The sequence below is a fragment of the Vicia villosa genome, linkage group LG6 (genome assembly GCF_029867415.1).
Source record: "Vicia villosa cultivar HV-30 ecotype Madison, WI linkage group LG6, Vvil1.0, whole genome shotgun sequence".
Taxonomy (NCBI): domain Eukaryota; kingdom Viridiplantae; phylum Streptophyta; class Magnoliopsida; order Fabales; family Fabaceae; genus Vicia; species Vicia villosa.
This window is the reverse complement of record NC_081185.1, coordinates 111,917,747-111,933,228: the sequence shown is the minus strand read 5'-3', so window position 1 is coordinate 111,933,228 and position 15,482 is coordinate 111,917,747. Positions and strand designations below refer to the sequence as shown.

At 36.0% G+C, this 15,482-nt stretch overlaps 1 protein-coding gene across 1 annotated transcript; it reads right to left on the bottom strand.

Moving 5' to 3' along the window:
- Positions 1-945: 945 nt before the first annotated feature.
- LOC131609610 (uncharacterized) lies at positions 946-5,175 on the bottom strand. The gene is made up of 3 exons (XM_058881356.1): positions 4,948-5,175; positions 1,721-1,775; positions 946-1,520 (listed from the first exon to the last, which is right to left on the bottom strand). The coding sequence occupies exons 1-3, from the start codon at positions 5,113-5,115 to the stop codon at positions 1,258-1,260; spliced, it is 486 nt and encodes a 161-aa protein (XP_058737339.1). The 5' UTR covers positions 5,116-5,175; the 3' UTR covers positions 946-1,257.
- Between the last annotated feature and the right edge of the window lie 10,307 nt (positions 5,176-15,482).

The following is a 15,482-nucleotide window of genomic DNA, read 5'->3' as shown; positions in this document are numbered from 1 at the left end:
TTAAGAAAAATATGGCAAATGAAATTGATCATGCAGGTTTCTGTTTTTAGCAATTTCACTTTTGATTTTTCTGAAAATGCATCTCCGAAATAATCTGACATGCAAAGGTGACAGAATTTCAATTTTCCACACAATATCACTGCAGTTACATCTACGGAATTATTCTTGTAATGGTTTTGAAGTAATTTATTATATTACATTTCGAGAGATATATCTCCGAAATATTTTTTAATTTAACTCGAGGGTGACACCAAATTTGCTCGATTTTGTATAATGCAAATGGTGCATTCAAAAATATAATTCTGAAAACTGAGGGACAATTTCGGTTTTTTAAAGGATTCTTTTAAACTATATAGGATGTAATAAAAAATCCTCTTCTTTTAGCGCAGCCCTTAAATGAGGACCCTTTCCTCATCTCCCTTACCATCAACATAGTCTTCATCATCGGGTCTCTGCTCCATAGTGTTTAATGAATAAATTTGGTTTTACTTTTAATTTTTTAAAAAATCACTATTTAGAAAAACAATATCTATTTATTATATGTATATTTTTCATCAAAACTGCAGTGTGTGAAGAAGAACTGCCATAATAAATTTGCGATAAATGTTTTTTTCAGTTTATAATGGATGTGCTACCATATATCCTCTAAATAATAACATTTTAATGCTTAGAGAAAGGGATAGAAGTGATGAAGATAAAGTGCAAGGCCTAAGGCCTCGCATCAAAGTGGTGCAATTGAGAAAACTCTTAGAATTCGTGTTCATCTAATTCAGTTTGAAACCAGAACAATAGAAATAGAATATTGTAAAAAGTACACTCATATATTTCCATTTTCAAGATTCAAAACTGAATAGAAATAGATTATGTAAGAATGTATATTTTTCATATATTATTAGATTGAAAAATAGGAGCCCGGAAATTGTAAAGAAAGTTTAGAGTAAATAATAACACTGCTAAAATGATCTTAGTATGAGATAATAGGAGTTCATTGTAAAAGAGCAAGATAACTTGCATAGGATACAAGAAAAAACCTTTAGGTAAATTTGTAAAAAAAAAAAATCATATGATTTGCTTTCAAAATGAAGTTCAACTAATAGTAAAAATATAACAGACACTGCCAAAAGAACCTCCAAAAAAAAAAAAAGGTAAATTTAAGGAAGCTGATACACAATACTTTCGGTTGAATGAATAGGTGTTCCAATGGACAGACATGTTGCACAGTTAGTAAGTCCTTTACTGCGCCATGGCACCAAAGAATTACTCGGTCATTTTATCTGATCGAAATTGTTCCTTCGTCCTACCATAATAGACGGAATTGGCAACTGGAAAAGTGATGAAATTCCAGCCGAAAGCCGATCCTCCAATAACGTATGTGCTCGATGTCTGACTTTCTTCGGCCACAGATTGCCGCCCTACATGAGTCTGCTCCGACGACTTGAAACGTTGAGGTTGCTGCTGCTTCCCTACTGAAGCTACATCCACTTTCAGATCATTGTATACCTTCAGCACGGTTTTCAGCTCTGCAATTACAAGCCAAAAGCAATACTGCAATTCAAGAAACCACACAAAACAAATATATTTTACACTACCTAATCTATAAGTATAAGAAACTTTAAACATGGAGAAAGTGTATTCAACACGTCAGAAGTATTACTGGTATACGTAATTTGAACTATGATTACGTAATCTGAACTATGATTTGAAAATTTGGTCAACTTACTGTCTCGAATTTCATGTGACGCCTTGCAGTTTTTGTAGTCAGGAGTTTGGAGAACCTGCAAGATCAAACCGCAACTATTAGACACTTGTTATAGATATTTTAGCAACAAAAAAATAGTCATTAATGACGAGTAAACTTCAACTATTTGAGACATCATCCTTCAATAGTTCAATGCATAATAATCCAGTACATCATAAAGTCAATGCAAGAGTTTATTATAATTAATGATACATCATCATAAGAGGAGCATACACTTGCAACCATAAAAGAAAAGAGACAAAAAAGGGAAGTCCCAAAATGTGTACTGAAGAACTATAATGCTCAGATATTTACCATGGGGACGGGGACAATACGACCGACACAGGTATAGATTATTTTTGAAATTCAAGATAATATTCAGTCTTGATATGTTACACAAAAATTTATAGAAAAACTTATACAGAAGCAAAATACTTGTAAGGAAAGAAACATTTATTATTTCTTATTAATATATATCTATAATGATCACAGTTAATGAAAAGATAGCTGTGATCATAACAAAAATTGTAGGATTTTCACCTAAATCAAAATATATTTGACATCAACATAAACACAGACGCTGTAATGTCGAAAGGAGGTTGTGGAGATTTTCTATGTTTATTGGGGTGAGATTTTTTTACCTTTCAAAATGTAAAAAATAAATGGTTAAAAAAAGCGTCACAAAAGACTTGTAAAGATAGTTTAAAAAATGTAATGTCATATCCAGCCATGCAACATCAAATCTCAAATGTATCATGTAATGCATTGTTCAAAAAGTAAAAACACAATTTGAATACTTCTAGGACACATTTGAGAGTATACCAAGAGTATCGGTTACGATACGTATCCAACGCAATACTTATCCCATTTGTTTTGGAGTATTCAGGCTTCGAGGGTGAGGAAAGACTGTAGTTGTTTTTTTTCACCTTTTGTGGGTCTTTATTAGACCCTTTAATTATTATTTTCAACTAGTTGTAATTTGAGGGTTATTTACCCAATATGCAAGCGCGGACTAGTTTGCTCTGTCCAGTTGATGCCCTCTACTGTTTTCTACTTGCATTAAAGATTTTGAATCTTCAAAAGTTTTCAAGATTCCTCTCTTTAATGGGTAGCGGCGTAGCTGGCTGCCCGCTAGCCTTCCATTTCTGTGTATATAAAATTATCCTCTATATATGTTTATGATAATAAAGTTTTAAATAAAAAGAGTTTTCAAGATTACTCACCTTCATGTCTAATTGAAAACTTCATCAATTATTTTTATAAATTGAGGCAAAAGAGATCAACTAGCTTAGGATTGTGAATAATAAACATATATAATATATGCTATGTTGTTAATCCCGGAAAGTCAAACCCAAAACTAGAACAACAGTATGGCGTATAACTATAAATAATAAATTCAATTTATTAAATAATTAAGACTAAATAATTGGTAAAATATAAAAAAAATTCTATTAGCTTCATAATTAACAAAGAAGGAAACAGGACCATAATTTTCTATTTATTTTCTTCTTCATGAATCTTCATTTTCCCTCTAGGCGAGGGAGCTGGTCTGAAACTATGTACTTAATTGCACCTGCAGTGACCATAACTGCATTGCATAGCAAATGCAGGCAGTGTTGTTGATGACGGAACATGGAATAAGGTCAAAAGTTTGCCGTATAAACTCACTATTGTGGCCTATAACACCGCCATGGTGGGTACTCTTCACAAATTGACTATGGTGGTCATCAAAAAACCCTGCCACATCATTCCGTCATGATGGTGCCATGGCCGCATTTAACAGCAGTGGAGGCAGGGCACTACAGTACAGACTTAGACATTGCGTTTTAGGGTTGTGGCCATAGCACCCCAAATTGCGGCCAAAGTGAGAATGCACCAGCCACAAAACTGAAGATGAAATAAAACCCAAAAATATCCTTATTTTATAGCCGTTTTTCAAACATTTTGTATCCCCAAATAACAGAAAGTCTGATTGGAGAAATAAACCCCAACAACGTCACTTTCTCTCTTCTGCACATGAAAAAGTAGTTTCCCCGCTCTTCTGTTTGCAAAAGAACCCATCCTTTCTCTCTGCATATTTTCTTTTTTGCTTTATATCAGTTTTGAAAATAAGTAACAAAGAACTTTGACTGTTAGTTATGAATGTGTTTAATTTTGTGTATTTTTCTATTTTTGAGCTCGTATATGTGATGATCTTAAACTGCTTGTCTTGTTTCCCTAAGCTTCGGCTAGCGGTCATACCACCACCCACTTCACCGCAATAGTCAATAGCGTTTAGGGGCCCGGACGTAACGATCCCCAATCCGCCACTGACGACTACATAGGCTGGAAAACCTCAGGGTGTGATTGGGAAGCCAGTGAAAAGTGTCGTGTCGAAAAACCCTAGGTCGTTCTAACACTAGATTTCGAATCAACCAATCACCCAATCATTCGTTTTCCCACCTTAATACCTTACTCATTTTTAGAATAAGTCTCTCAGCAAAGTATGACCATTGAAATGGAAGGCCAGTAGAAAATACCATTTAAATTGTAGGGACTCTGGTCTCCTATGATGATGCAAAAGTTTAAAATAAAATAAAAAACCAACAATATAACACATTATCTTAATTTCCTTAAGTTGGTTCTACTTCTAGAAAGCACGCCGCGCCGCACTCAAATTCCGTTATCTTTTCAATTAATTCCTTTAAATCAAACAAAAATAAGCCATCTCTTAATCAAGCTAGTAACAAGAAGTTTACAATCCAAGTATACAAACTCAACCTAACTTAGGTCTCTCATACCATAAAATTAACACACTGCCAATGCTAAACCATAAAAAAGTACTACAACTTCAAGAAAATTCTATATATAAGATAGTGAGATTAGAAAGACCTAACTATCTTACTAGGTCCACCATAACTTGTTAGAACCCCTTATAAATTGTCCTTCTTATATGTTATTGACAACCAATGGAAAACCCTAAAGCTGTAATAAAATCCCTAACACCGGTAAAGCACACACATACCAAATTTGATATTAACAACACTCTACAATGAAAAAAAAAACAGAAAGCTAGAAGCTTTTTCACACAAATCCAGCCCTAAATCCAAAATAAAAATGAAAAAGTTGGAACAGCTAAAAAGATTACAAATTTGACATTAACAAGACTCTACAATGGACAAAAGAACAGAAAGCTAGAATCTTTAATAGGGGTAGTAATATGTACGTACCTGGATGAAATGAGGGCGAAGGTCACGAATTAGGGCACGAATCTTGAAGTAATTGGAAGTGGAATTGGAAAGAGAGTCGAAAGGTCTCTTCTTGGATGTGGGAATTTGAGTTTGAAGAGTGTGTTGAGTTGGAGCAACAGCTACGTGTGCTTTTGCTGGTTGTTCCATAGCTGATGAAGTGAAATGATTTTTCTCTTTCTTGAATAGTGGTTATATTTCACTCTTTACTCTTTTATAAAAAAATTAGTCACAGATTCGTGCTATCATCTGAGTGTATTATTTATACTATAGTATTTTTTGAACTATATTAAAAATTGTAGTAAGGAAGTTTGGTCAGATTGCATACAAAAAATAGAAATTAATCATTAAAAAAATTATTAATAAGATATTAATAGTATGAAAAGTATGTTCTAAGTTAAAAGAATGATTTACAAAAAAGAAGTAAGATAGTCAAGAACACAATAGCAAAATAAGATCAAATATTGAATTAAAGACAATGTAGATTTGAAATTGAATTAGAATGTGATATTTAGGTGTAGAAATGAATTGATAAGTTTAGCAATAGTATTTAGAGACAATGAAGGGGTTGTTTGACGTTTTAAACGGACGATCAAGCCACAAAAAATAGAGTTTGTAGTGGCTGGAAAAGTACTCAGACGCCATTGTTGCATTTATGAGTTTTAGTTGCTTCCGTAGATCCATCTACGAAAGAGATGGATGTTAGGGCATTCCGTAGATCCATCTACAGAAGCACTTAATGTTTTTGAAACTAAGATACTTCCGTAGGTCCATCTACGGAAGCACCCAATATTTTTGAAACAAACATACTTCAGTAGGTGCATCTACGGAAAAAGTTTTTTTTTAAATTTCTTGTTTATTTATATTTCATTGTTCATGTATGGTTACCTATTAGTTAAGTAGATGTTTTTACAATGCAAACATTATGACTCACAGACCAGATAGAGATATACATAGGAAGACGGCGTAGCACGCATCTGTGCGTCGTGAACGGGCGCGTGTTATATCTCAAGTGACTGATGGAGCTGTTGTTCCACCTGATACACCCGCTCCAGCTGGGACTTCTACATCTGTCACAATTGAGGGGCTCTCAGCTGCTGTTTCAATTCATACATCCGCTCCAGTCGGTGTTGGAGCGGTACAGCAGCAAGCAACAAAAGTTTTGGAAGTATTTATCCAGAAAATTATCGTGTCCACTGAGATTAGTGCTACTGAACTGCCGTTCGACGGATTCTGAGTTCTTGAGTTTGGGATAAATGGGTTTTAAGTAAACAGGAAAAATATAACATGTGAACATAAAATAAATTCATTCTTGATAGAGAATAACTTATCTGGTTTGAATCTAAACTACTCCTCACAAACTTAGATTTATCACTCCGCCTTACTCAATCTACAATACTCATCAGAATCACCACATATCCCTCACATCAATGTCCATTTCTGCAACACCGACGAGAGTTCAACTATATTGCTCTTTCGACGATGTCTCAACCGATCGAACAACACAGAGATAGTAAACTTAGATATTATGTGGATGTTAACCCCAAACCCTATGTCTAGAATCTAATGCTAACAGATATCCTCATAATCAAGATTTATGATGTCTATTTCTACAACAACACAAATCCAAAGCATTTAAGAAAAAAGATCAAGGAAACACCGATTAAGATTTGTAAAGCAAACTTTATACAACTAGTAGAAAGAGTAACAAACATACATAGGTTTAGAGTAAACTTACAAACAAACCCAACAAAAGTGGTTATAAAGAGAAGAGGAAGAGAAGAAAACCAAATCTTTCGCGGTGTCAATCACGAGCAAAGAAGCTTTGACTCCGGATCATCCGATTACAACCTTCAATGATGTTTTCTAAGTTATCTAGACCAAAAAATGAAGGTTTGATGGATTGGGAACAAATACCCCAAAACCATAACCTAAAAAATGTGTTTTTCCCCTATTTATGCAATTTTGGATCTAATGTAGCTCGCGTCGCGCGCATGAGGGCGCGCCGCGCGCTGACTTGAAAAAACCAGCTTTAGTGTTTTGGCCATAACTTGAGAACCGTAACTCCGATTTGCACCTGGTTCGAAGCGTTGGAAAGCTTATTCAATTTCCTATTTAACAATGACAAAATATCAACCAAATTTATGATTTATTATTCTTTGATTTTTGAGATTTATTCGTCGACGAGTTGGTTCCGTTGCTCAAAATCGCGCGTTTGAAGCCGTGTCTTCGACACTTTATTGCTCATGCTCCAAATACACAAGAATACCTACAAAAAGACACAAAAACTATCAAAAGATATAAAAGTATATGAAAATACAACTATTCACAAAGTATACGTATTTATACACAAAACGGAGAATTATTCAAACGGTATTAACAAAAAATATCGATAAGTGCCACTATTTACAAACACAAAATAACTACATTTTGGTACTTATGAAAATCTCCCTAACTTGAATTTGTTTGTCCTCAAACAAGGCCAAACACCCAAATAATCAAAAGTAAAAACCCGAAGAATCAAGAATCAACACAGTTTAGAAAAACGAAACAATTGCACGGTTCAAATCAAAAATGCACAATCAAAGTAAAAACTTACCACAATCCTACAACGACACATGAAAATGAAACGAATCCTAAGTACAAAAATCATACAAAACATTCTAAACAAAACAAGCTCAATCATGAATAACGCCTAACAGAAACTCATCGGCAGATGAAAAACACCGAAAGGTGAGGACTTTGACACACACCCAACAATCTTGCAAAAATAGACAAAATTACGCGTTCATCCAAAAATAGTATTGAAAATGAAACAACACGAATCACAAGGGCTTTCAAGGTTGTAATGTGGCTCGGTTAACAAACAAGGGATAAGTCTTAAAGCTAATCGAAACAAAAACTTGCCTAAACCTAAGGGAGTAATTACTTCCACAAAGTTTCAAACAATGGAATTTCAATCAAACTTCTTCTTTTATTCCAAGTTTCACACCAAACACAATACTTATTGCACACTTTCATTCCATTCTCTTTTTGTTTTTTTTTTCTTTTTCAAATTTTTCTCTTTTTTCTTTCTTTTTCTTTTCTTTCTTTTTCACTTCTTTTTTTTCTTCTTTCTTTTTCTTAACCTCATAGCAACCAACCAACCAAGTAATCAATCTCTCCCCAACTTGAATTCAATCAACATTAATGTGTGAATACTCCTTACTTTATAAGGCAAGGTAAAAACTCATACATCAACACAAAGTTGAGGGTTCAAGAAACAAAGAATCAACATCCATGCAAAAATTAAAAACCAAACGCTCATAGACAAGCATTAAGTAAAAACAATATGGATATTGACAAAAAGGCTCAAAGGAGGTACTAATGGTCACACACTCACAAGGTGAATTGACATTTGGCTATGGTAGTTGTGCTCAAAATCAAACAAGTTCCTTGATCACTTTCGTGCATTCACAAAATCAATACAAACGAAAGATTAAACATAATAACATCCAGTTAAAACAAGAAATGTTGGTCACTCGCATATGTACACAATGGAACGACACCTCACATTTATGGTAAAAAGGGAAAACTAACTGTGATTCAAGTCATGAGCAAGTTATGCAAAAAGAATGTGTAATATGAAATTTGTACAAATGAAAAGTCTCATAAACATGTTATGCTATTGAAAGCGATAAACAAGTACCTTGCTACGTACAAATTTGAACAATCATTACCGCACAACCGGCATGTTGAATCTATCAAAATCGGAGAATTGCCAATTGCGACTCCAAGTAATCGGGCTAAAAATTGAGTCTAAACAACAAAAACGAATTGTAAAATTATAACTATAAAATACAATACTATACAACCTTGGTGTAAGTGGGAAAAAGCGAGCCGACCGAACCATTAAAAAGAGTTCACTAGACAAAGGCAACAGGGCGCGCGACGCGCCCATAAGACCGCGCGACACGCCCTATGTTCTGCCAAACCAAGCTCTTCAGCTCCCAGGCCGCGCGATGCGCCCTCTTTGCGCGCGACGCGCGCTACACCAGATAAACAAAAACCAGTGCAGCAAAATAGAAACACAGAGTAACCTCCACTTATCACCTACACTACTCATTTACAGAAAAAACAGAAAAAGAAAACTGTTGGGGTGCCTCCCAACAAGCGCTTGTTTTACGTCGTTAGCTCGACGCCTTTATTGTGCACGGTAGAAACTTCCTCCACGACACGCCAATGCTTTTGCCTCAACGCAACCTAAAGAAAATGTCCTAACCACACACAAACAAACATTACGAAACAAAAGAATATACAATAATATGTAAACCACTTGTATTAACAAACACGTAACGATAAGTAAAAACATAATTTTTACAAAAGTTTGGTGAAATTAACTAAACAAGTTGAAAAGTGAAGATTTGAAATTAAAGAACTATCCGAGTTCAACTTGTTTAATAAGTCCCCCAAACAAAATTAAAACATGTATCTATACAATCAACTATACAAAAGTATACAAGTATAAGGAAATTCACAAATATAGGATATTCACAAAACTCAAAAACAAAGAAACAATCGCAATGCGAATTCAATAAAAACACCAATCCCCAGCAACGGCGCCATTTTGTTGGAGCGGTAAAGCGGCAAGCAACAAAAGTTTTTGAAGTATTTATCCAGAAAATTATCGTGTCCACAGAGATTAGTGCTACTGAACTGCCGTTCGACGGATTCTGAGTTCTTGAGTTTGGGTTAAATGGGTTTTAAGTAAACAGGAAAAATATAACATGTGAACATAAAATAAATTCATTCTTGATAGAGAATAGCTTATCTGGTTTGAATCTAAACTACTCCTCACAAACTTAGATTTATCACTCCGCCGTACTCAATCTACAATACTCATCAGAATCACCACATATCCCTCACATCAATGTGTTAGCTGAAGATTTCGTTTTATATTATTTGTCCTTCGAATGAGTTGAGAATCGAAGGAAAGATGGTTACTGATGGCCATCCCTTAAAAAGTAAAAGAATGACTACTGATGGTCATGCTTCGAAAAATAAAGACTTCTAAGTTCGATGAAGATAGTGAACGCTGAAAGATTAATGAAAGCATATGTCTTCGGGACTTAGACAAAATTCATAGAATATGTATTTAAGTATTACTACTTAGCGTGTTTTCGTAGTGTTTGTTTAATACACTGCCACGCGTCGAAGACGGACTCAGGCGGGAAGATTTGAAATTCGAAGACGGTTTCGTAACCGTTCAACAACAGATGGCTTCGCTGGAAGTTCTGATGAGAAACGTGGCAGCAGATTAGTATAGGACCGTTAAGGTCGAAACTAGTATAAATAGGAGTCTTAATGTTAGGATTCCGTGTGTTCATTTTGTACAAATCACTCACATATTTACTCAAGTATCAAGCGTTAAGAGAAAGAGTTCGCTGAGAAAATGTACGTATGACACCACCATTTTAATACATGTGTATTATCTTTTGTTTTTATCTTCCAGAATTACTGCATTTCGTTTATTTCCTGCCATTTACATTTTTGTATCTTTACTTTAACGTCACTTACTTTCGAATTACTTTCATGCTATTTACTTTCAAAGTCTTTTACATTTCTGCAGTTTAAGATTCTTTACTTTTCAATAGTCTTTTTAATTTTCTATGTTATGTTACTTATCTTTCCATTGAAGTCACATTTATATATAACAAAGTGATTGTCAAGACTATTTGTTCTTTAATCGAACAACGCTTATTGAAGAAGACAAATAATGAATATGGTTCGAATAAACATTGATAACAATCTTCTTGACTATGTGTCCTAGGATCAATCTAGTCGATCCTGCAAGTAACCTAATCATATTTATTATAGTTTGGAAGACTAGCGGTTGTTTACCGGAAATCACCGTAAACAAATTGGCACGCCCAGTGGGACAGTGTCAAGCAGATTGTTTTAATCAAGTGCTTTATTTTTGTCTAGACAAAATCAAGATCTTGTATGAACCTTAGGAACGGTAAATTAAAGAACAGTGCACAACCGATTCCCAAACGAAGGTACAACAAGAAAATGGTCGTTACGGCCAGTGCAGGGGGTGATCGAGATCCCCCACAAGGTTCAGGATCAGGAGCGGCAAATTTGACTTCTACTCAAGAAACACGAGATGCAACGGGTCCAAATGGATCGAGACCTGCAGAGAATTCCCAGGCTTTGCCTGAAAATAATACAGGGCCCTCAGGGACTATTCCAGTTTCAGTGTCGACAACCGCACCCTCATCCACAAGCGCAGAGGACGTATTGTTTGCCTCGACAAATGCTGCAAACAATTCGTTTGGTCAAGGCACGAATTCTGCTTTCGAATGGAGACCAAACAGTTCATATGGAATGCCATACCCATATGGAACAGGCGTACGAGGGGCAGGACCTATATATGCCCCAACTAACAATGCCACATTTTCACCGAATGTTAGTTCAGTGGGTCGAAGTGCACATAACACTGGTTTCTCTACCCAGATGCCTCACTTTACCACAAATAACCAAGCAGCATTTCGACAAGAAATGGATGCAAGCAACCATGATATGGTAGGAGTTTTGGCCAGAGAATTGACTTCAGTTTTAAGCCCACTAATGGCAAATGTTACTACTACAAATAGAGAAAACATGGAGACTTTCCAAAAGATATCATCTCAAATGAATCGAATGGCAGAATTCATGGGAGTACCACCACCTAAAAGGAAAGACAAACAGCCCATGAATCAAGAAGAGAGGCCTATTTTAGAATGTGTACAAGACATAATTCCGTCATCTAGGACAGCCACTAGGGATGTAGGCCCCTCACGAAGAACAGAGATATTCGAAGGAACTCCAATAATTAACTTAGAAGCTTCAAATCAAAGAACCGTCCCCGTTCGACAAGAAACGGAGGAGGAGCAACCCAGATTAAGGATTGTGGGTAGGAACGAACACCCAGATGAGGTTGTTCAAAGAGTCAGAAGAGAAAATCTGGCTACAGAAAATAACTTAACTGCCATGATAGAAAGGGTTATGGCTAATAATGGCCTTAGTACTGGACTTAGACGTCCAAACTATACATCCCCTATATCAGATTATATCATGCAGACAAAATTGCCTAGGGGAACTAAGGTTCCCAAATTTACAAAATTTTCAGGCGAAACTAATGAGTCAACCGTGGAACATATTGCTAGATATTTGACAGAAGCAGGAGACTTAGCGGGAAACGAGGATTTGAGGATCAAGTATTTCCCTAGTTCGCTGACAAAAAATACCTTCATTTGGTTTACTACTTTGCCACCAAATTCGATAGATGCATGGGCATACTTGGAAAGACTTTTTCATGAGCAATTCTACATGGGTCAAACTAAGATAAGTTTGAAATAATTGGCCAGTGTTAAAAGAAAATTCACAGAAACAATTGATGATTATTTAAATAGGTTCCGTCTGTTGAAATCAAGGTGTTTTACAACAGTCCCAGAGCATGAACTTGTTGAAATGGCTGCAGGTGGTCTAGATTATTCAATAAGAAAGAAACTAGATACCCAATACCTTAGGGACATGGCCCAATTAGCAGATAGGGTTCGACAAGTCGAACGGCTGAAGGCAGAAAAAGCTAGGGCAAATAAAAGTTATAAGAAAGAAAGGGTGGCATACGTTGAAGCCAAGGATGCTGAGGATGAGTCTTTCGATGACTCATATAGCCCTGAAGAAGTCGAAATAGACTTGGCTGAATTGAAAGAAGCGCCACCTTACGCCTGCAAATTGCTAAATCCTGCCAATGGAAAAAATCCAGTAGAAAACGATAAGAATGATAGGTTCCCTAAGAAAACTTATACATTTGACATTACCAAGTGTGATGAAATATTTGATTTATTGGTAAAAGATGGCCAAATGATGTTAGAACAAGATTTGTTCTTATCAATTATCTTAGTTTTGATGATAACAATAATATGAATTTTGCTTAAGATAATATGGTACTCTAATCCAATGCAATTTCCCTTTCAGGAAATATATATAAAGAGTACGCATAATTCAGCGCTCAGAAGTTGTGTCTCAAATGGTTCAGCATGCAACATCAGAACATGGTCTGGCAAGACATCAGAAGATGGTCGAAGCAGAATCAGAACATGGGTCTATGGAAGCATCAGAAGAACATGAGATCAGAAGCACTGAAGATCAGAAGATGGTATCACGCAACAGAAGCACTTCAAGATCAGAAGATCAGAAGATGCTATGCACCAAGCTGTTTTGACTCTGATGATATTCAAACGTCGTATTCACAAACATCAGATCAGAAGGAAGTACAGGTGGCAGACTACGCTGACTGACAAAAGGAACGTTAAAGCTACTAAAGGCAACGTCAGTAGACACAGCGTGAACAAGGCTCGAGGTAGTTGACAAAAGCGTATAACATTAAATGCAATGCTGTACGGAACACGCAAAGCATTAAATGCACTCAACGGTCATCTTCTCAACGCCTATAAATATGAAGTTCTGATGAGAAGCAAGGTTACCAATTCTTAACAACTCTGAACGAAAATAAACTTGCTGAAACGCTATTCAATCAAAGCTCAGAATCTTCATCAACTCACTACATTGCTGTTGTAATATCTTAGTGAGATTAAGCTTAAACGATAAGAGAAATATCACAGTTTGTGATTATAGCTTTTAAGAAGCATTTGTAAACTCTTGAATAGATTACATTAAGTTGTAAGGAACTAGAGTGATCGTGTGATCAGTATACTCTAGGAAGTCTTAGCAGTTGGCTGAGCAGTTTGTAACTAGAGTGATCAGGTTGATCAGTAGACTCTAGAAAAGTCTTAGAAGTTGTCTAAGCAGTTGTTCCTGGAGTGATCAAGTTGTGATCAGAATACTCTAGAAGACTTAGTCGTGGACTAAGTGGAAAACCATTGTAATCCGTGCGATTAGTGGATTAAATCCTCAGGTTGAGGTAAATCATCTCTGCGGGGGTGGACTGGAGTAGCTTCGTTAACAGCGAACCAGGATAAAAATAATTGTGCAATTTATTTTTATCGTCCAAGATTTAAAGTCACACTTATTCAATCCCCCCCCTTTCTAAGTGTTTTTCTATCCTTCAATTGGCATCAGAGCGCCGGTTCTAAGGTGCAAGCACTTAACCGTGTTTAGAAAAGATTCAGGAAGAGAAAAACGCTTCATTTAAAAGATGGCTGGTGAAACTCCGACAAATCCACCTGCATCTACATCTGGCTCTGCTGAGCAATACAACGGTAACAATGGTTATACAAGACCGCCGGTATTTGAGGGTGAAAACTTTGAATACTGGAAAGATAAACTGGAAAGTTACTTTCTTGGTCTAGATGGTGATCTATGGGATCTTCTGATGGATGGTTACAAACATCCAGTAAATGCCAGTGGCGTAAAGCTGACAAGGCAAGAAATGAATGATGATCAAAAGAAGCATTTCAGGAATCATCATAAATGCAGAACTGTTTTGCTGAATGCTATTTCTCATGTTGAGTATGAGAAAATATCAAACAGGGAAACAGCCTATGATATATATGAATCCTTGAAAATGACTCATGAAGGAAATGCTCAAGTCAAGGAGACAAAAGCTCTTGCCTTAATCCAGAAGTATGAAGCCTTCAAGATGGAGGATGATGAAGACATTGAAAAGATGTTTTCGAGATTTCAAACTCTGACTGCTGGATTGAGAGTTCTTGACAAAGGATACACCAAGGCTGATCATGTGAAGAAGATCATCAGAAGCTTACCCAGAAGATGGGGTCCTATGGTGACTGCATTCAAGATTGCAAAGAATCTGAATGAAGTTTCTCTGGAAGAGCTGATCAGTGCCTTGAGAAGCCATGAGATTGAGCTGGATGCAAATGAGCCTCAAAAGAAAGGTAAATCTATTGCATTAAAATCAAATATCAAGAAATGCACTAACGCTTTTCAGGCTAGAGAAGAAGATCCTGAAGAATCAGAATCTGAAGAAGAAGATGAACTGTCCATGATTTCCAGAAGGGTAAATCAACTCTGGAAGAGCAAGCAAAGGAAGTTCAGAGGCTTCAGAAGTTCAAAGAGATTTGAACATGGAGAATCTTCTGATGAAAGAAGATCTGACAAGAAGAAGGTCATGTGCTATGAATGCAATGAGCCAGGACACTTCAGAAATGAATGTCCAAATCTTCAGAAGGAAAATCCCAAAAAGAAGTTTCATAAGAAGAAAGGTCTTATGGCAACCTGGGATGAGTCAGAAGATGATTCAGAAGATGAGCAGGCCAACTGTGCGCTGATGGCGACAGAAGATGACGGATCAGAATCTACATCAGAATCAGATTCTGAAGAGGTATTTTCTGAACTTACTAGAGATGAGTTAGTTTCCGGATTAACTGAACTTCTGGAATCCAAGTCTCAGATTTGTATTAAATACAAAAAGCTGAAAAAGCTATTTGAATTTGAAACAAAGAGGCTTGAATTGGAAAATTCTGAATTGAAAGATAAACTTTTAAAATTATCCAATGATGTTGGATCTCCTT

Coding starts and splice junctions, on each gene's coding strand:
- LOC131609610 (XM_058881356.1), bottom strand. CDS start 5,115: ATGGAACAACCAGCAAAAGCACACGTAGCTGTTGCTCCAACTCAACAC. Junction 1,776..4,947: donor TTCGCCCTCATTTCATCCAG/GTACGTACATAT, acceptor TTGATCTTGCAG/GTTCTCCAAACTCCTGACTA. Junction 1,521..1,720: donor GTCACATGAAATTCGAGACA/GTAAGTTGACCA, acceptor TTGTAATTGCAG/AGCTGAAAACCGTGCTGAAG.